The sequence below is a fragment of the Rhineura floridana genome, chromosome 7, assembly GCF_030035675.1.
Source record: "Rhineura floridana isolate rRhiFlo1 chromosome 7, rRhiFlo1.hap2, whole genome shotgun sequence".
In the NCBI taxonomy this organism is placed as follows: domain Eukaryota; kingdom Metazoa; phylum Chordata; class Lepidosauria; order Squamata; family Rhineuridae; genus Rhineura; species Rhineura floridana.
Genome location: NC_084486.1, coordinates 109397790 through 109420023, shown reverse-complemented (window position 1 = coordinate 109420023; position 22234 = coordinate 109397790). Strand labels below are relative to the sequence as shown.

General features: G+C 42.3%; 1 protein-coding gene across 2 annotated transcripts in view; it reads right to left on the bottom strand.

Moving 5' to 3' along the window:
* Positions 1 to 486: 486 nt before the first annotated feature.
* NYAP2 (neuronal tyrosine-phosphorylated phosphoinositide-3-kinase adaptor 2) overlaps positions 487 to 22234 on the bottom strand; it is a 234901-nt gene continuing 213153 nt past the window's right edge. For both annotated transcript variants that reach the window (XM_061634458.1, XM_061634460.1), the window contains one exon: positions 487 to 714. In XM_061634458.1, the coding sequence (XP_061490442.1) occupies positions 487 to 714 (228 nt within the window). The remainder of the gene's footprint in view (positions 715 to 22234) is intronic.

Genomic DNA, 22234 nt, shown 5'->3' with positions numbered 1-22234 from the left:
TCTATAGCCCTAGCACTGGTTTGATTCAGATATTTTAGTGTTAAACCAAAAATGTACAACCACATGCTTTTGTAAATACACTAAATTTGGGCAGATGGGATAACTGTAAATGTTAAAAACAAAACAAAAGTATAAAGGTAACACAGAAAATAGTTAAAACAGTATATGAGTAAAATGCTTCATACATGTTTGTATTATATTTTTAAATAGTGTATTGTCTCAGGGTTGTTGTTTTTAAGAGATTGGCAAAATATTTACATATTTTTATTTTTCTGGATCCAAAAGAATCCTCAAAAAATGTGCATGCCTTCATTCAGTGGGAGACAAAGACTTGTCCTTTGAGTGACAGGTGGATACCACTTTAGTAAGTTTTATTCCTAGGCAGTTCATCACCTGAAAATTAAGTCCCAGCCATCACCTGATTAGGAAGATAGGCTAACAGTGCATGTTTTAGCAATGTGCAGAAGATAACCCCCTGTCCTCGTATCATATTGCAGTGTCCCAGAAAACTGTTTGTTGCTTGGAATATGGAGGGGGGCTGTACTTCTTGGACCCTGTGTTCTTCTTCCAACTTGGCAGGATAGGCATGCTGTCCTGTTTGCACAGTCCTTTCTCTGATTTCTGTCGCGCCTTGATTTCTTTGCACAGACAACGTTTTTTCTCAATCATTTCCAGCATTGTATGGTCTCCATGCAACCACTGCATACATGTCACCTATTAAAAAAGGCACAAACGTTTAACCACAAATGAAGTATGGTGTTGGTTCCCTGAGAGAATCAGGAAGCATTCTCAAAATACTTATGGTGACCGCTGGAGGGGGGGGAATGAAAAACTAAGCACAAAAAGTACTCAACAGCATGTACAATGGAGCACTTTTAGCTTCTTTCTGAGACTAACAAATGTGCACAAGTACTGTGCTAAATATTTCTGAGGAATTCTGCACTGACAGCTAGAATGGGGAAGAACCATAGCTCAGTGGTAGAGCATTTACTTTGCATGCAGAAGGCTCCAGGTTCAATCCCCAGCATCTCCAGGTAGGGCTGGGAATGTCCTGTCTGAATCTCTAGAGAGCCACTACCAGCCAGTGTAGACAATACTGGGCTAGATAGATCAATGGTCTGGCTTGGTATAAAGAAGTTTCCTATGTTCCTATATAAAGCTATTGCTGGATGGAACCATGGAAAACTGCAGTTGTGAAATTGACTGTTTGAACTTCTGTCATGGGGGGAAAAACCCTATCCATAGAAAACTAGCATGTCCAAGAGAGTTAAAACAACAGAAAAAAACCCTCTTCTTCTTGTGTGTGTTTTCTTTTACATTGATAGGGTTTTATATATGAGAGAATTTATGTATCTCAAGTGGTACAGGGAAATGCTGTACATGTGATGAGTCATTTAGTTAGCTCAGGCAATGGGTCTTGAATGTTTCCCTGTATGACAGAAGCCGCCTTCAGGACATTCTTCTCTTGAGTTAAATAAACATACAAGGGGGGGCAAGGGGCATGAGCATGCTATCTCCACTCACATTGCTATTCCGGTCACCTCCCACAAGTTGGAGGGTGAACTTTTGAAATGGGCAGCCTCCTATATTTGTGGGGACTCCCTGCATATTTTACAACCCTGGAAAATCAGGGTTCTAAATTTGGGGGGAGTGTCCATGAATATAGGGGGCTCCCTGCTTCATACATTTGCTCTCTGACTCACGGCATATAGTTAGTGCACTCGTCCCTGTGGCCTTCCTTATATATTTAATGAACCCAGAAGACGAATGCCTGAAGAGGCCTAGAATGTGGCCACTATGAACAGTGTTTCCAAGTAATAAATCATAATTCTAGATCATAAGATACCTCAAGAATATACAAAATATATGAGGTGAACAAATATAATATGTAAGATAAACAAAGAACTAAAATAATTGTGATAGAAATGAAAGGTTATTTGCATTTAATCAGGCATTGCAAGGGTATAAATCTGCAACTGTGAAAATGATTAAATTTCATTGTCACAGTCTACTGTTTGTGATGTATTTAGGGTGACATCAAATGTAAGTCATACACAGAGAATACTCACTTAAGTCCATTGATTTAAATGGGTTTATTCTGAGCATGACTTAGCTAACTATCACCCACAGTTTGTACACTTGTCCTGCATTGCATCATGTTGTATCATTTCAGTATATCTTTCAAATGGCTCTATGATGTTGTGCGCTTTGGAAATATATTCAAGGAATGGTCAGAAGAATTTCATTGTAGATACAGTAGGGCCCCACTCATACGGTGGGTTGCATTCCGGACCCCCGCTGTAAAGTGAAAACCGCTGTAAAGCGGAACTCATTGAATAGAATGGCATGCGATGCCTGAAAACCGCCGTAAAAGCGGAACAAGCGCTGTATGAGTGGGGCTTTAGTCTAATTGTGTCTAATTGAGACCGCTGTATTAGCGAATTGCTGTAAAGCGAAGCGCTGTAAAGAGGGGCCCTACTGTAGTAGAAAATGTACTGTAGGTATCTGAGGTGGCCTCAGAGAACACACCTGCTATTGCTAGAAATTTGTGTTATCTGTACATGAAAGCTAATTCATATGACTTAGCAATGGCAGGGGCATAATCATCCTATTTCTTTGTCATGTAGGCTAAATCAGTTTTTTGTGTGATAGGCAAGCAATTTTCCTCACATGACTCTTCACATGAATGTGTAGACAAGCACACTCCTCTGGCTGATTCGGATGCATGGCTTGTATCTACCAGGATCCTTGCATTCGGTATGGTGGGCCCAATTCTGTGGAAATCCCTCCTGGCTGAGATTAGACAGGCACCACTACCTGTTGAATGTCTGGTGCTTGGTGAACACTGTTTTTATTTCAGTAGGCATTTTTTTCTGGTTTTGTGGTTCATTTTAACTGATTTTATCCTTTTTGTATTTTTTTTGTAATCTTATTGCATAACACTCACCGACTATGGTGTTACATGGTATAAAACTGTACCACTATCTGTTTAGTTTCTTAAAACTGGTGAACTAGGACCTACCTTTTAGTTTGCAGTCAGCCCATTATCAAATGAAAAGTCTCAGTATAACACCAAGCACCTATCTCACTGTTCTGCTATAGTGGTAATATAACAGTCCACTCAGTATCAGAACTCTAGCATCCAAAACTTAACTGCCCTATCAATATTCTTTTGTTTTTATCCTTTCCCCACTCCATTTGTATCATAATTATAATAGTTTATTTATATTACATATGTATACCCCACCTTTCCTCCAGGGAGCTCAAGTCGGCATACACTTCATTCTCTCCCAATTTTATCTCAACAACAACCCTATGAGGTAGGTTAGGCTGAGAGGCAGTGACGGGCCCAAGGTCACCCAGTGAGCTTCATGGATACATGGGTATTTGAACCTGGGGATCCCAGGTCCTGGGGACTAACTCTATTAATTATGGCATAGCACAGTGAGAGTATTGTACAGCATGATTTATTTATTTATTTATTTTATTTATTTCTGCGATTTATTTATCGCCCATCTGGCTGGAAACCGAGCCACTCTGAGCGATGTACAAAGTCATAATATATAAGTATCACAACATCAAAACAGCAATAAAACTAAAACAACAGGTAAAGGTTACTACAGTTGCCCACAGCACAGAAACAAATATTTAAATAGGAATGTCAGAGCTGACTAGCTTGAACCTCATGTTACTTAAGAACATCGGAAGAGCCCTGCTGGATCAGGCCAATTGCCAATCTAGTCCAGCATCCTGTTCCCACAGTGGCCAACCAGATGCCTATGGGAAGCCAGTAAACAGGATATGAGCACAGCAGCATTCTCCCTGCTTGTGATTCTCAGCAAGTGGGATTCAGAGGCTTACTGTCTCCGACAGTGGAGACAGGACACAGCCATCATGGCTGTTAACTACTAAAAGACTTATCCTCTATGAATTTCTCTAGTCCCTTTTAAAAAGCCATCCAAGTTGGTGGCCATAACTACCTCTTGTGGGTGCGAATTCCATAGTTTAACTATGCACTGTGTGAAGAAGTTCTTTCTTTTTCCCCTCCCAAATCTTCCAACTTTGACTTTCATTGGATGTCCCCAAGTTCTAGCATTATGAGAAATACAGAAAACCTTCACCCTATCTAATTTGTTCCACAGCATGCATAATTTTATACATCTCTAATATGTCATCCCCACCCCATTCACTTGTTTGCTAAGCTAAAAAGTCCTATATCCCATGGCTAAGACTTCTCTTCTGAGCTACAGATGTGCCAAAAGATTCTTTTTCAGGCATCCATTGCCTAGGTGGTGGTGAACTTAAACCCTCCTGAAAAATGTCTGTGTACTTTGAAATTTTCATGTGGGGTTTGCAGCTTACCTTATTTAAGCTTGCGGATGACCAAGGGTTTTTCTCCCCACATTGCTTTTCAAACTTTTAAAAATAAAAACCCAGATACTGCTCACAAAGGCACAGGGCTCTCTCTGCAGTGTAATGCAAGGAACATTTCCCCGAATGCCTTGGAATCAAGGCCATATAATGTCACATTGTATTGTCCCCAAAGCATTCTGGGAGGTGTGGCCGATGAGAAATGGCAGATGTCTCTCTTCACAGCTTCCCACTGGCTGCACTTCTTAGTGAGATTCAATAAAGGAAGCAATAACCATCTCCACAAAATTTTGAAGAAATTTCTTCCCCTTCCAAAAAAACCCAACAACCCCCCCCCAGCAGCAGAATATTACCCCCTGATTTTGCAGGGAAGGATATTTTCATGAAATAGAGGTAGGGAATATTCCCTTCCCATTCAAATTGTCCCTGTATCAGCTCAGCACCTTTCTTCCCTCAAAGAGAGAAAAAGGAGGGAGAAGTCCCACCCTGTGCTGTTCCTTTCCTCTAAAATGGCTTACAGTGATTTCCTTGCATTTGGTGCTCATCTTCTAGAGTTTTTCCTTGGAGCAATGCTTGTGTCTATACGTACTGCAAACTCCCCCTTGCTTTTATACCTTCCAATGAATATATGTGCTGCCTGTTCTGTATGTGCTGCAGAACTCCTCCCAGGGTGTGGACTTATTGGGAGTCACAATGTGAAAGGCCCTATCTGCACTATACATTTAAGCAGTATCATGCCACTTTAGACAGTCATGGCTTCCCTTAAAACACCCTTGGAACTGTAGTTTGTTAAGGATACTGAGAGTTGGACACCCCTATTCCCCTCACAGTACTACAGTTTCTGAGTGGTTTAACAATCAATCCCTCTTCCCAGGGAATTCCAAATACCTTATTCAAAAACAAAAGACTTCTAAATTGAGTGATATTGATACATTATCTTTGTAACTCACTAATAGGCAAAAACCTTGTGGTTTAAGAATGTACCTATAGCCCACAGATATTTCTATCAAACTTTAAAAAGCAGGGAAATTGGGCAGCTTAAACCATAACCCAGGAGGTAAGAAATGGGATCCTGTGCAAGTTTGCTGAGAATGGATTGATCATTTGCATGCTTATTGAGTTCAGTGGGATTTACTCCCCTGCAATCATGCTTAGGAAAGGTGAAACTGACCACAGGAGATGGGGAGGGGAGGAGGAGGAAGAGGGAGGGAAGGAAAGGCAGAGGGGAAGACTGAGATGGGAGCAGGAAAGAGGGGGAGAGGAGGAGAAGGACAGGTTTGATCATTTGCATGTTATTGAATTCAGTGCGATTTACTCCCATGCAATCATGCTTAGGACAGGCAAAACTGAACAGGGGGGAGGGGGCAGGGGGCAGGGGAGGAGGAGGAAGGAAGAGGGGAGAGGAGGAGGAAGGGAGAGGAGAGGGGAAGGAAGGGAAAACAGGTCTGATCATTTGCATGCTTATTAAGTTCAATGGAATTTACTCCTATGCAATCATGCTTAGGATAGGTAAAACTGACCATGGGGTAGGGGTAAGGGGAGGGGTAAAGGGAAGGAGCATATTGGAGGGGGGCAAAGGAAGGGGAATGGGAGGGCAGGTTTGATCATTTGCATGCTTATAGAGTTCAATGGTATTTACTTCTGTGCAACCAGGCTTAAGATAGGTAAAACTGACCATGGGGAGGAGGAAGGGGAGGGGGAGGGGGAGGAGGAGGAAGGGGAGGAGGTGGGGAGGGGCAAAGGAAGGGGGAGGGGAAGGGCAAGAGGGAGGGGTCAGGAGGGAGAAGGGAGGGTGGGTTTGATCATTTGCATATTTTTTGAGTTCAATGGGATTTATTTCTGTGCAATCATGTTTGAAAATGGAAATGGACTGCCTTCAAGTCAATCCCGACTTATGTTTACTCTATGAATAGGATTTTCATGGTAAACGGTATTCATAGGTGGTTTTACCATTGCCTTGCTCTGAGGCTGAGAGGCAGTGACTGGCCAAAGGTCACCCAATGAGCTTCATGGCTGTGTGGGGATTCAAACCCTGGTCTCCCAGGTCCTAGTCCAACACTGGCCAGGGGGAGGGGAGGAGATTGGGTGGGTGGGCACTGGGCAGAAGGGAAGCCCCTTTGCTTTCCAAAAGGAAAACATTGTGAACAGAATCATTCTTTTTCAGGCTTTCCCCCACCTTTTTCTTCTACAGCAGGTACATGTAGTCTCCCACCCAAATTTAAACCAAAGCTGTCCCTGGCCACATCCACACCAGACCTTTATTTCATTTTGGAGAGTCATGGCTTCTCTCAAAGAATCCTGGGAAGTGTAGTAAGTGAAGGGTGCTGAGAGTTGCTAGGAGACGCCCTGTTCCCCTCACAGACCTTCAATCATAGTGTCTGGCTGTTAAACCACTCTGGCCACTGGAGCTCTCTCATTGGAACAGGAGTCTCCTCTCAGCCCCCTTCACAAACTACACTTCCCAGGATTTTCTGAGGGAAGCCATGACTGTCTCAAGTGGAATCAAAGTCTGGTGTGGGTGTGGCCCCCTGATTAGGCAAGTCAAGCAGCTGTGAGTCTGGCTTTTAGAACTCTGACAGTTGGTTCTTACTGAGCATGCCCAGCATTATCATAGGATTCCAGCCAAAATTTCTTAAATTAATTAAAAATCAGCCAGGCATTTTTTAAAAAACTTTTAAACTGCAGAAAATGAAGGTCGGAGTATGGGGCAAGGTCACTATTAGGATTACAGGTACTCTGTGAACATGGCTGACTTTTAATGAATTTCAACAGATTATGAGAACTCTGACAGAAAAAAGTCCAAAAGGGCTCTGAGGTTTTTTTCTCTCTTTTTAGACTTTGAACTCTCTATTCTCTCTGACTGTTTGGTATATCGCCATGAAAATTGACAGGGTTGTTAAGCAAGCATTTCTGAGTTCAGGACTATAAGTTTTGTAAGGTTTTGTTTTGAAACAAGCTTATGGGAAGCATCAGAATGGCATGGGGGTATTTTCAATTTAACATTGCAGAATGTGAAAAATCTACGCTGGCTATAGTATATAGCCACTCTCGTGGCTGTATAATAAACACATGTGTTGTCTATGGACATCTAAACTAGTGTTGTTAATCAGGAGTATGTTATTAGTTACCTCACTGAGCATTTCTATTGTTTAAGCATTGCCCTTATTGCCCTTATTCCCTTAAAAATGAGAGAGAGGGGAAATCTCCACAGTGTTCTTACTTATTTCAAATTGATGACCCACTCATTATTTTGCATCTTAAGAAATAACATTCACTAATAGGCAAAAAAAATCCTTGCAGTTTAAGAACATACCTACAGCCAACAGATATTTCTATCAAATTTTAAACAGCAGGGAAATTGGGCAGCTATAGTGAGTGTGCCACGGGAGCAGGACACCTGACCTCCTCTCTGAGATGTACTGCCCTATGAATTTGTCAAAATGCAAACACCATTTCGGTTGGTCTTTCATAGTCCAAGCCACTTCCCGTGTGTAGCTTGGATTTGGTAACATGTGCCTCTGAGCATATGGTGAGTGGTGGCAGAACTGCAGTTCTCAGAAGAGGGGCTGACTGTTCAACCACTCTGGCCACTGGAGCTCTGGCAGGGGAATAGGAGTCTCCTAACAACTCTCAGCACCTTTCACCTTCTACACTTCCCAGGATTCTTTGGGGGAAGCCATGACTGTTTAAAGTGAAAAAAGGGCTAGTGTGGGTGTGGCCACCTGATTAGCCAAGCCAAACAACTGTTAGTCTGGCTTTTAGAGCACTGATGGTTGGTTCTTACTGAGCATGCACTTATCATTGACTTCAGTGTTAAATTTCTTAAATTAATTAAAAATTAGCCAGGCTTTTTTTAACTTTTAAAACTGCAGAAGATGAAGGTCAGAGTATGGGGCAAGGTCAATAATAAGATTACAGGTACTCTGTGAACATGGCTGATTTTTAATTAATTTCAACAAATTATGAGACCACTGACAGAAAAAGCCCAACAGGGGCCTGGATTGAACTCTCGATTCTCTGAGTGTTTGTGTACTGCCATGAAAACTTAGAGGATTGTTAAGCAAGCATTTCTGAATTGAGGACTATAGCTCTGCTCACGGCCGGAGTTCGATTCCAATGGAAGGAGGAAGTCGAATATCCGGTAAAAGGGGTCAAGGTCCACTCAACCTTCCATCCATCTGTGGTCGGTAAAATGAGTACCCAGCATATGCTGGGGGGTAAAGAAAGGCCGGGGAAGGAACTGGCAATCCCACCCCATATATACGGTCTGCCTAGTAAACGTCGCAAGACATCACCCTAAGAGTCGGAAACGACTCGCACTACAAGTGCGGGGACACCTTTACCTTTTTTAGTTTTAGTTTTGAAATGAGCTTATGGGAAGCATCAGATGAGCATGGGGGTATTTTCAGTTTAATATTGCAGAATGTGCAAAATCCATGCTGGCTATAGTATACAGCCACTTTTGTGGCTGTATATTAAAGACACGGACATATACAACTAAAGAGGCATTCCCAATCAGAAAATGAAGAATACAATTGCCTGTGTTTTTTCCCCTTCTACTGGGTAGTAATATTGCATTCTGAAGAAGGATTACACAATTTGATCATTTTCTGAAGAGGAAAAAGTAATACTGTTAATGATATAATGACAAAATAATAATAATAATTCTCTGAATTACTACAAGCTTTTAAGAATGTCAGACACTGCAATGTCAACTAATTAGAGGGTTTTAAAATCAATTAATTTATTGCATCTGAACAAATTGACTTATTCATCTATTAAACTATCACATAGTATTTCAGAACTATGATGAACCTTTCAGATGAACCTTTGCATGACTAAATTATAAATATATTTTGATTGCTAATGAAAGCTAAATAAAATGCAAATCTTCAATCAAGAGATTTACAAAGGTTGTCTATAACAATGCTATCAGTACTCAATATTCTTTCAGAGAACACATCTCAAATGTAATTTCATCATTTTAATCTGTAATTAATCAAATTAGGTCAACTGATGTAGCTGATTAAATTGTTCGTCCCTATCCAGACATTTATTGCTAGTTAGTTTCAATGAAATGTTACTCTCAGCGGAGGCAATAATATCAGTATTACAAGATGTGATTCCTCTTTATTGCCTTTCAACACTGAAATCACAATATATATCACATAAAAAAACCAAATGGTGTCAACATTGTACACAAAATCAATAAATCAATACACAAAACACAACTGAAAAAATAAGGAAACACTTCTAAACCATATAAAAGAAAATGCTTTTTTTATTATTTTGCAAAAGAAAAGGTGACCAAAAATATTAAGAGATTATGGAGATGGAAACAATAATAGTAACAACAACAGCAACAACATGAAAAGCCTTCTTATTATGAATGTGATTCTGTTTCAGCAGCTAATTTGCTCTTGTAAGAAGTTTTGTGCCCCGTGCAGATAGTGGGCGTAATTGAGCAAGATGTGCTCCTGCACCAGCCCCATTGAAATGAATGGAAGCGTTTCTAGCATAGCTCCCATTCATATCAAAAGAACTTTGAGAAGGGGAACTTCCAGTTAGAGAAAACCTAAATCTGAATGAATCTATTACATTATCATGTTAGCAGCACTCTTTAGGACGTCCAACACCATGTGCTATAATCATGCAACAGGGAGACAGGGGACTCTGTGGGGATTAATGTTACAGCTTCCCTCCCCTTATTGTCACTCTCATCATCTTCCACTAGTTGGAGGGTGACTGGATGAAGCAGTGAGCCTCCTTTCCCTGTATAGGTCCCCCCCATGATGTGGAACATCAGTTTCAAAAGTGTGTGTGGAGCTTCCATGAGTACAGAGGCCTCCACACTTCCCATAGTTACTCTCCAGCGCCTGTCATTTTTCTGGACATGACACTACTGGACTTTTCCAGCTGCAAAGATATTTTAAAATAAATATGAAACAAACAAACTGGTGGTCAACATATTGCTGTTAACAGCAGAAAATGGGCACATTGTATTGTATGTTATCTCTTTACAACTTTGTGCTATGTACAACTTTTTAATCATCCTGAGCCATTGTTCTGCAAAAGTGTTCCAATGGCTTATAACGGCATACTGTGGCAAGGTAAGCGGGATCACAGCAATAGAACTTTTTTATTTTCTCAGAAAAGAGGCCTTTGCTACCTCTTTATGTAATGAAATTAGGCACAGTTTGGGAATTGTAGTGCATATGGTGTTCATTTGACACAGTATAGAATGTGTTAACCTGATATAACATAGAACCAGAAAAACAAAATTCCAAGGTGCCTGTGGTTGCCAAATGTTCATTTGGTGTTTGATACTTAAATGCTAGCTTACCCATCCCATGTAACGGGATACTATCCAAGTAGATAATGGCCGGAATGTATCGCGTCAGGAGGGGGAGGTAGGGACAGCACGGATGAGCGATCAAGGCCAAGACGCAGGCTCAGTGCAAGATAATGGAGAAACTTGGAAAGTTACTGACAAGACGGGAGGGGCTGTGTTAGGAGGGCTTGAGAGCATATATCACTTGCATCTGTATAATCATGCTTTAGACTGGTTTTCAGGCATGAGCCGAACAACCTAGTCTCCTTTTGCAAAAGATATTGGGGATCAATAATGGTTTTGACTGATACTCTGGTCTCCCATCTGGTGTGTTTTTGGAGCTTCCTCCAGATGTAAAGAGCCATTTTTTGGTGTAACATTTCTGGCGAGCCAGCCAGGAGGTCTGGCTGACCCGCTGGCCTCCTGTTTTGCCCCTGGCGGGCCAAGGAGAGCGCTCCAGGTTGTTTGAACATGCCTTGGGGCCAAGGGTGCAAAGAGCAGAAGACACGGTGGCATCAACCGGAGCTCCAATAGTGAGACCAGAGGGCCAACACCTTAAGGAGTAATGGGAAGCTGTTGGTGACTGTGCGGTGATCGTGAGAGTCAGAAGGCCTACTGAGAAAGCCCGGTAAGATCCGCTTGCAGAATCGGGAGTAGGGACGACTTCACGAGGGGCCCGTGAGATGAGAGCCTATTGAAAAGCCCAGGGAACTGACCTATAGCAGGCAGTTGAAAAACCCAAGTAAAATAGGAACAGGGGCATCGCGGGAGGAAAAACTGCAGAACCCGTTGGGATGTTTCTTGAGAAATTTTAAAGATTTTAAAAATGCATATGGTGCAGGTGCTATGACTAAATGGGGTTTGATTAAATTTTGTAATAATGAATGGCCTGAGGGGGGAACCTGGGATAAAAGTATTATAAGTGCTGTACATGCGAAAGTTACAAGAGAGGGAAAATGGAATCAATTTCCCTACATTGATGTGTGGCAGGATCGGGTGGAAACGAACCCACCCTGGGTAAAGAAATGTAAAGGTGCCTGTTGTACAGCAATGATAGCCTCAACCGTGGGGGTTAAAAAGTCCCAGCCCCAGCATAAGTCCGATCCTCCTGCGGTTTTAAGTCAGCCAGAGGAGGATCCTTTTGTGGATGATGTATTGCCTACTGCTCCACCTCCGTATAATCCTTCATGGAGGGCCCCTTCGGGAAGTGGGTCCAGCATACTAGCTTCACCACAACAAGCATCAACTCCCTCCACATCCCCTATGTTAGCCGAATACATCAAACAGCTGGAGACGACGGGTCAGGAGCGAAGACTTCTGGCAGCTCAGAATCAACAACAGCTGACACAGTTACAAAGGCAACTTAGTGAAATGCAAACGAGTCTGAGGGAGGAAATGGGACAGGAATTAGCTTCATGTGTGGGTGAATTACCTGAACAACCCGCCCTCAGTCCCATATGGCCAGGGGTGATGACAAGAGCACAGGCAGCAAGAAGGCAGGAAAGGGAAAGAGAAGATCTGGCCGATTTGACATGCCCTATGAGAGAGGTGGCAAACCCTATCGCCCCTGCTGCAGCCCCAAGGTCATATGTATATACCCCATTCTCCACCTCAGATTTGTTTAACTGGAAAAATCAGACCCCTGCCCTGAGGGAAGACTCAACCAGAATGCAGGATTTGTTCCAATCAATATTTTTAAGTCACAACCCTACTTGGGCTGATGTTCAGACCCTACTCCAAACACTTTTGAGCCCAGAAGAACGCACGATGGTGATAAGCCAGGCTAGGCGGCAGGCAGAGATAGATGCAGCCCAGCAGAATGGAGTCCCAGTGGTGCAGAGCTTTCCAGATGTAGACCCTTGAGGGGGGCTTGCCTAGAGTCTACTAGGTCTCTTCTGAAGGAATTGGCTAAAAAGGGATATAAAGTGTCTAAGGACAAGGTGCAGTGGTGTCAGGAAGAAGTCACGTTTCTGGGATACCAAATCAAGAAAGGCAAAAGGGCCTTGGGCCCTGAACGAAGGGAAGCAATATGTGGTATGCCAAGCCCCAGAACTCCAAAAGAACTGAGAGCTTTTTGGGGACTAGTGGGGTTCTGCAGGCAATGGATCCCTGAGTTTGGAGTAAAAGCGGCTGTTCTGTATGAGTCCCTGACAAAGGAGGGGCTGAAGGATTGGAAATGGACTAAATTAATGGAAAAAGCATTTAGGGAATTGAAACTAGCCCTAAGTAACCCTCCTGTGCTAGCCCTACCAGATGGACAGAAGCCATACCGATTGTATGTGAGCGAAAACAAGGGAGTAGCTTCAGGAGTCCTGACGCAGAAGTGGGGAGACAAATGGCGACCCATAGGATCCTGTTGCCAAAGGGTGGCCCACTTGCTTGAGAGCAGTAGCAGCAGCAGCGTGCTTGTTGCAAAAGGCTGAGAAAATTGTCATGGGGGCACGACTAGAAATAACAGGCCCACATGACGTAGCCAGAATATTGGGAACAAAGGCGGATAAAGTTCTCAATCCTTCAAGACAGTCTTCCTATGAGAATTTGCTAACTGGACGTAATAATCTGACCCTGTCAGTTTGCAATACCTTGAACCCAGCTACCTTAATCCCTGAACCAGGGGAGTTGTTACATGATTGCCTGGAAGTTCTGGATCAAGATACCTCCATAAGGCCAGGACTGAGAGACATACCGATAGAAGGGGCAGATAATGTCTTTGTAGATGGGTCTAGCCGAGTAGTGGAAGGCAAGCGTTATACAGGAGCTGCAGTTGTCAAAGGTAAAGAGATCGTATGGAAACAAGCTCTTCCTCCTAGTTGGTCAGCACAGCAGGCAGAACTGTGGGCTGCAACCAAGGCTTTGGACTTATATGCAGACAAAGAGATCAATTTGTACACTATTCTAAATATGTTTTTGGTACAACATATGCTTTTGGGGCATTGTGGAAGGAAAGAGGATTCTTGGGAAGTGATGGAGAACCTATTCAGAATGGCAGTGAAATAAAAGCATTCCTGTCCGCATTATTAAAACCCAGGAAAGTGGCTGTCATACATGTCCCAGCGCATCACAAGTGCAAGGATTCCATCTTGCGCGCAGGCAACCGTTTGGCAGATCAAGTCTTAAAGGAAGCAGCGCTAGAGATAGGAGAGCAAGAGAGAGAGGGAGCGTTAATTCCATCACTTGACTTATCCAGCTACCAGGCAATATATTCGCCAGAGGAAATCCAGAGAGCCCAAGAGGCAAATGCTAAACGTCTCCCAGGAGGATGGTGGCAAGTACCGGGAGGGCAGTTTATTATTCCTCGCTCTCTGTTAAGAAATGTGGTGCTCAATACGCACAAAGCCACGCATTTGGGAGGAAGCGCCTTGGGAGATTTGATGATTCGTTATGTCATTGCACCAGGACTGTATGTAGAGACCCAAAGGGCAGCAAGCCAATGTCCCACTTGCGCAGCCATTAATGCAGCAGGGCCCAAGCCCCCAGCACCAATGGGAGGCCGCCCTTGGGCTTTCTATCCCTTCCAGCGTATCCAAATAGACTTTGCTGAACTTCCAAGAACCATGGGGTGGCGTTATTTGTTAATTATTGTAGACCAACTCACTGGATGGGTGGAAGCTTTTCCTTGTCGTCATGCAGCAGCACAAACTGTGGCAAAGATTTTATTAAAGGAGATTATACCACGCTTCTTGTTACCTGAATGTATTGAATCAGACCAAGGGCCACATTTTGTTTCCAAGGTTGTTCAACACGTAAGTGACTTTTTAGGAATCCAATGGAAACTACACACTCCATGGAGGCTGCAATCATCTGGGCAAGTTGAACGCATGGTCAGAACGACAAAACAGACTTTGACCAAAATCTGTAGAGAAACCAAATTGAAAGGGCCAGAGGCACTACCAATTGCATTAACCAGAATTTGTTGTAGTCCCCGGGGAGAGACTAAATTGACACCATATGAGGTTTTGTACTGCAGACCACCATGGTTGGGGCAGGGAAAAGGTAGTTCTGTAAATACATTGTTAGGTGAAAATGCTGTTGTTGAATATGTAACTGCCCTGCAGTCTGTATTACATGATCTTCACAGGTACAGAGTTCCAGAGATTGCCGTTGGAGGGACCGATCCATTCCTATAAGCCTGGAGATTGGGTCCGAGTTCGGAAGTGGCAGCAGGAACCTCTTAAAGACAAGTGGAGCGAGCCGAAACAGGTCCTGTTGACAACCCATTCGGCAGTCAAGACCCACGGAACATCCAAGTAGATCCACGTCAGCAGACTCAAGGCGGCATCACCACCAGTGGAACCAGGGAAGGAGGTAGCACAGGACCTCCCAACAGCTGAGGGACAGGAGAAGAGTCCTGAAGAAAAGTGGCTGTCGGAGATTGTGCCCAGTCTCGGCCTGAAGGTGAGATTCAAGAAGAAAAAGGAGTGAAATGGACTTTCCTTCTTTAATTCCAGTGACTTGGGAAATCAATTGGGAAGAAATAATAGGTGGATTTGTGGGAGCTGTGATTGTGTTTGTATTCCTGTATTATTTTTGCTGTAAACGATTGCCTTAAACAAAAAAGGAAGGTATATGGGAGGCTCATCTAAACCTATCTTCACAACTTATAATAAGATGTGGCTGTTGTGGATATGGAGGCTTTTCCTATTTACAGGGGCAGAGGAACCAGAAAATCCAGAAGAAGAACCAGAAAATTCAGTTTTCCATTTGATGCAAAAAGTGGATTTTTGATATTGTGTGTAATCTTGCTGATTTTATTAATTATGCCTTGCTTTCTTCCATGTATTCGTTTGATTATACAACGCATGGTTGAGAGTGTAACACATAAACAAATGCTTATGATGTATCATAGCCTTCCAAAAGAGGAAGATTATAAAGTTTCAACCCCCTAAATTGCTTTTTGAGGGGGGACTGTAATGAAATTAGGCACAGTTTGGGAATTGTAGTGCATATGGTGTTCATTTGACACAGTATAGAATGTGTTAACCTGATATAACATAGAACCAGAAAAACAAAATTCCAAGGTGCCTGTGGTTGCCAAATGTTCATTTGGTGTTTGATACTTAAATGCTAGCTTACCCATCCCATGTAACGGGATACTATCCAAGTAGATAATGGCTGGAATGTATCGCGTCAGGAGGGGGAGGTAGGGACAGCACGGATGAGCGATCAAGGCCAAGACGCAGGCTCAGTGCAAGATAATGGAGAAACTTGGAAAGTTACTGACAAGACGGGAGGGGCTGTGTTAGGAGGGCTTGAGAGCATATATCACTTGCATCTGTATAATCATGCTTTAGACTGGTTTTCAGGCATGAGCCGAACAACCTAGTCTTCTTTTGCAAAAGATATTGGGGATCAATAATGGTTTTGACTGATACTCGTCTCCCATCTGGTGTGTTTTTGGAGCTTCCTCCAGATGTAAAGAGCCATTTTTTGGTGTAACATTTATACATAGGGTAGCGTTTGAAGCTCTGGTCATTGAGCCATGCCTACACTTCAGCAGGTGCTTCCATATTTTCCCCCAGCATTCTATTCTCACACTTACTTTACTGTATTGTGTACGCTACTAGGCTGTGGAAGTGGCTGTTCTCACCTGGTCCTTGTGGGTTTCTTCCCTCTCCTGTTAGGTGCACAATGGGGCTGATTCTACATTTAGAGCGAGGTGTGGAGGAAACCAAGTAAAGAAAGATCGGTGTGATCATGGATCGTAATGTGTATCAAAACAAAGTTCTTTTTCACAGTTGACACACAGGGACAACATGGACAAACCAATGTGAGGTGAAAGGCGCAGAAGTGATGTTTGAATTAAATTAAAATCCAGCAGTGTTGTTTCAAAATGGCATGTGTATCCAAAAATAAAGTGACCCACAGACTGGTTCCATTAAAAGTGCAGTGCTTTTCACTTTTAGTAGATCTGTCATCAGGCAAAGAAAAAGGAAAAGCTTGCTGAAGGAATCACTTACCATTTATCTTAAGGAAGGGAAAGTGAGGACACCACTATTCTACTTGCTCAATTGTTCATTGACAATTAGGGTAAAGGTTTCTTCATATCCCTGAGTTTGGTATGTCTGGTGAATGCATTTTCCTATTATATTGATTATATAATAGGAACTAAATCTGTTACCTATACAAACATGTGGTGTCTCCATTTATACCTGTGCTGTATAGCAACCTACACCATTTTAAAGCAAGACAACTGATATGTGTGAGATGGAGAACCATGGATTCTGTTCTAGCATTTTAAAATCGTAAGACACATTATCCTCTTTGCTATAACATCACTGAAAATGAAACATAGGAATCTGTCATAAATATGCTTATTCTTTGGCATGTACTATAATCATTTACATTTGGATTTCTACTCAATCCTTTTTCAAGGTTTCAGGGTGGGCAACAAGACTTCTTTTAAAAAATCAACAATTATAACATAGCTATTAATATAAACTTAGCATAATAGTAACATGCTTATTAAGTATACTATATCAAAAGGTGGAATACATGTGTAATCAGCCTGGATATCAATTTGTAATACACATACACCTTGTTTCATTGAGATGAAAGTCTTTTAAAGTAGCTTAGTTTTTCCATTCAGAATTACTCTTTGACCCTAAGTGTAGCTTTGAATACTACAAAGAAATAGGAATAGACAATGTGGAGGTACTCATGGTTCCTCTTTCCCCTCTTGTGGTATAACATCTAACTCACATACCATCCCCAAAGATGAAATGTATGAGTTGCCTCATCATGAAGTAGAGAAAAATGCATGTGTTTTAATTTGGATGCAAGGCACTCAGGCTACCACACATTTAATAATGTCAGAAGCTGCTTTAGGTGACAGTGTCCCTTAATCGACCACTATTTGATGTAATATAAAATGCTTTCACAGAACTTTCCCAAGGTCTTCCTATCTTGGTTACTTGTATCATACTGCCAAGTAATCAGGAGGATTTTACTACACAGCAGATGCAATTGTGTAAAATGCATGATTAAATTATCTTGTCCATCCACCCCATATATGCATGAATCTGTAACATGGGTTGTACTTAAAAGAGAACAGGTAATGTAAAGGATATACTTTTCAAAGGTTTGTGTCTCAGAATGCTCCAAGATAAACATGTCACAAGTTCATGATGATTTGCAAACTGCCTGCTTTTCTTGATCTGTAGACAAGACCACAGCAAAGTCACCTACATCACACATCTTGTGAACTTTATATTGAACAGGATAGATGGGATAGAGGGCTGATTGATGCCACATTGTGGAAAGAACCATAAAGATTCAATTGACATGTGGAGATTTTCTGCGAAGTGCAGCACACAGTTTCATATGGGATACAGTTTTTCAGAACAAGCCAGGGATGATGAACCTGGGGCCTTCCAGATGTTGGATAATAAACTCCAACCATTCCTGATCTTTGACCATGCTGGCTGGACCCCATGAGAGTTGGAGTCCAGAAAAATCTGAAGGACAACTTCTCCATCCCTGGAGTAGGGTCAGAAAGCAGACTGAAGTAGGGAGGAGTCATGGCATGATTGTTAAGAAGCATATGCTAGCCAATATCAAAACACTCACTATAGAAGCACTGTGCTGAAGTCATTTGAATGGTGCAGGAACAGAGTTTAATTCATCAGGGGTCTGTGTGATGCGTCCTTCCCTGGCTCTCCCTGTCAGGTTCCTACCTGCTCGTGGTTACTGCCTGTCTCTAGGCACCACCAGGGACTCCACCAGTCTGGACCGCTCTCTCTTATGATTTCTCTCCCTGCTCTAGCACAGATCTCAACAGATCCCCCTGCTAGGCAACCACCAGTAACGTCCCAATACTAGTATTCCCAGAGACTCTGAATACTGGTATTGTTATTCTCTTCACCGCTGCCACCATTTGTTACAGTTCCCCTTCAGCCTTGGTCATTACCTTACCCTCCCTTCTGGTCTGTGAAACCCCAGCCAAGGATCAGGCCTTTGGTAAACCAAATTAAGTATTTATTACAGATAACAAAGCTAACAAGATTAACAAGATTTCTTCTTAAGGCACATAAGCATATGGTTTTACTCAATACTAATCCAAACTCCACCCCCCTCCTTCTTCACTCTCTCCTGGCAAACAACTCTCTCAAACCCCACCAAGCAATCCACTCTTTCTCTTCTCCCCCCAGATTCCACAATTCACCACCTCACATTCCCCCAGATTTACCTGTCATCCTTTCATTTATACTGTCAGCCATTTTAAACATTCAGCCAATCATCAAGCATTCTATTGCCCATTCACTCCCCCTCCTCTTTCACTACTTACCATGTATACTCTAAACAACCAGCACTTACCATATATACACTAATATATAGGAACATCACAGTCTGTCCTAAACATTTGAGCATGTTTGAAAATGGAAATGGACTGCCTTCAAGTCAATTCCGACTTATGGCAACCCTATGAATAGGGTTTTCATGGTAAGAGGTATTCAGAGGTGGTTCTACCATTGCCTTCCTCTGAGGCTGAGAGGCAGTGACTGGCCCAAGGTCACCCAGTGAGTTTCATGGCTGTGTGGGGATTCGAACCCTGGTCTCCCAGGTCGTAGTCCAACACCATAACCACTACACCACACTGGCTCTCATGTTTAGGCTTATTAAATTAACGCACCCTGCATCTGAAAGGGATACAGGATTAGACAGAAAGGAAAGATTCTCCCTACCTTTTTCAAATCCTTAACATCAAAGTGAGTCACAGAGCAGCAGGCAGCATGACTCAAGCATAAGGTAATTTGCTGCCAGTAAATTCAGTTCCCTCCTGCACATTGAAGTGAATGGGAGTATTTTCATATTCTGTCAGAACAAAGTAACAGGAGATCATTCTTGGCCTTTGGAGTTCTCCAAGTTATACTGTGAAGGGACTCATGGAACAGGGGAGGACCAGACAAAGATCTGGAAGTCATCTTCACAATTCAGTTGCACTTTCCAACATGGAAATAATGTTCTGTCAGCATAGTGCTTACTTTGTGCTCAAAGAAAAGCAATGAAGATATATTTATGTGCAGAAGTCAGCATGGGAATATAATGCATTTTTTAAAATTAAAAAACACGATTATTGTGCAGCATAATAAAACAGTCATTTTCTGTGTTGTGGTTACATGGGCACACACATTTGCTCAGGAAAGAACCATAAGACCCTTATTCAAACAGGCATCCCCACCACTTCTGTAACATGTGTTATATGTGTGCACAATTCAGAACATTCTCCTCTTTACAATTTGTGTAAAGATTCCACAAACATAATCACACTTTGCCTCCATTATATGGAGGCGCACAAATGTCCACAGTCTTCTAGCATGCAAAGGACTTATCGGTGTGTAAATTAGTGCTTATCCCCTTCTGTATCTGCATATCTCTTGCCAGAGTCCTTAATGCATGTGTGGATAACCACCAGCAATTTTTGGGGATCCCTAAAGACCTCAGCCATTTTGGCAATTGCTGCAACAAGAACATAAAATATAATGAAGTAGACACAGTGTTGAGGTTGGATGGAGCCATTCACCTGAGGTGGATGCAAATAGCCCACTCCCCAGGCATCAGATCAGTCATTTGATAAATGGAGAGGGGGTGATAACCCCCTTCTCTGTTGATTTTCATGGATTAGCTGACAGGGAGAGCTGTGTGCCTATACATGCCTGTGTTTTTCTAGTGTGTGTATGCAAGAGTGTGTGTAAGAGAGTGTGGGGTGGCCATAACCACTAACTCACTTATGGCCACACCCACCACTGGTATGTGACCCCCCCCAAACACATACACACACAGGAAGGCTGGTCAAGGGTGAATGTGGCCTCAGGCCAAATATAAGTTTAGCGACCCCGCCGATGTGCACCCAACTTGCTTTTTGCATGTACAGAAATGTGGAAAGACTGCAACATTGCATATGTGAGGATGTTTTCACAAGGGGATGCTAACAGCATGTATTTCTTCCTAACACAAAATTTCTTGAAGAAAATAATATAGGATGACATGGTATATTAACATTTGGACATCCATCATGCATGCTGGTGTCCTACGGATAGTAACAAAAGTGTCTTTTGAGAAAACACTCTACATTCAGGGCACGGCTAAACTTTATGATTGCTGTATAAAGCATGGAAGTAAAATGTGTGTGTACACACTGTATTTCTTTAAACTCCCATGTTTTATTTGCTCAGATGCATTATTTATTATTATTATTATTATTATTAATAATAATAATAATAATAGTTGTTGTTGTTGTTATGTGCCTCCAAGCTGACTACGACTTATGGAGACCCTATGAATCAGCAACCTCCAAGAGCATCTGTCATGAACCACCCTGTTCAGATATTGTAAGTTCTATTATTATTATTATTATTATTATTATTATTATTATTATTATTATTATTATTATTATTATTATTATTATTATTATTACTACTACTACTACTACTACTAATAATAATAATATCCCACCCTTCCTCCCATTATATGTATAATTTACTTTCAGACACGGGAGTGTCTTAAACCCATAAGCTTGGAAAGTGGCTTGGAAGAAGCAAACAAGGGGGGGAAATACCCCTTTCAGATGCAAGGAAAACTGACTTTCCCACAGAAAGAAAGGAGTGTATGTTGGCAAAGCATGTTCTGACTTAAACTTGATCCAATTCTCCCCTCAGACTAGCCCAGATACTGTTTTCAAGGCTAAGGCTCCATCGTGGAACAAATGACATAATAACAAAACCGGCAGTCCTTCTGAGCACATGCAGAGTCTTTCTTCCACCACTGAGTTACTGCAGCCAGTCATCTGACATCTTCCACACAAATCTGCCCATCTGTTAAGATCATCCCCCAAAGCTGTTTTTTGGAAGTGAGTGATGACTGGATAGAGGCCTCCTCAGTTGTGATGCATTTATATCTGTCATAGAACTGCTGGAACTGTGCATGGGGTTGCCAGGCAGTCTCCCATCAGACCAGTCTCTCAACAGACCAGACAGAGACCTGTTTATTTTCAGAAAGGTGGCAGGCATCATGTGCCCTCAGACTATGCTTCATAGGCTGTCCCTGTGAGGTAGAACCCTGAGTACTCAAGAGTTCCAGCTCTCAGGGACAGCCAATATGTGTTCTGTAAGCTGCCCTGCTGCAATGTGCCCTCAACCCATTGAGAGGCTTTGGGTAGGATGATGTGATGGTGGGAATGGGACTTGCATGCCCAGTCCTCTTCTCCATCAAGCAATCATCAATGCTTCTTTGTGACCACCTGTAGAGGGCTATATACTGAAGCACTTTGTCAGCTTGAGCACACACAGTCCAATGCAGAGTTTTCTGACCCAATGACTGTGTCCTTTTGCACACATGTCAACACTCAAGGCTTAAATCAAACTGCTTATTAAGCACTGGAATGAATCTCATGAACTTGATAGGAATTTGGATCAAGTTTATGATGCCTAACACTAAAGCACTTCTGGTGGAATATGTCCTCACTACTTTTTGTTGTGTTGCTAGTGGTTTTCAGAATCCATCTCTCTATGCCCCTCCCCCCCATAAAGTCACAGA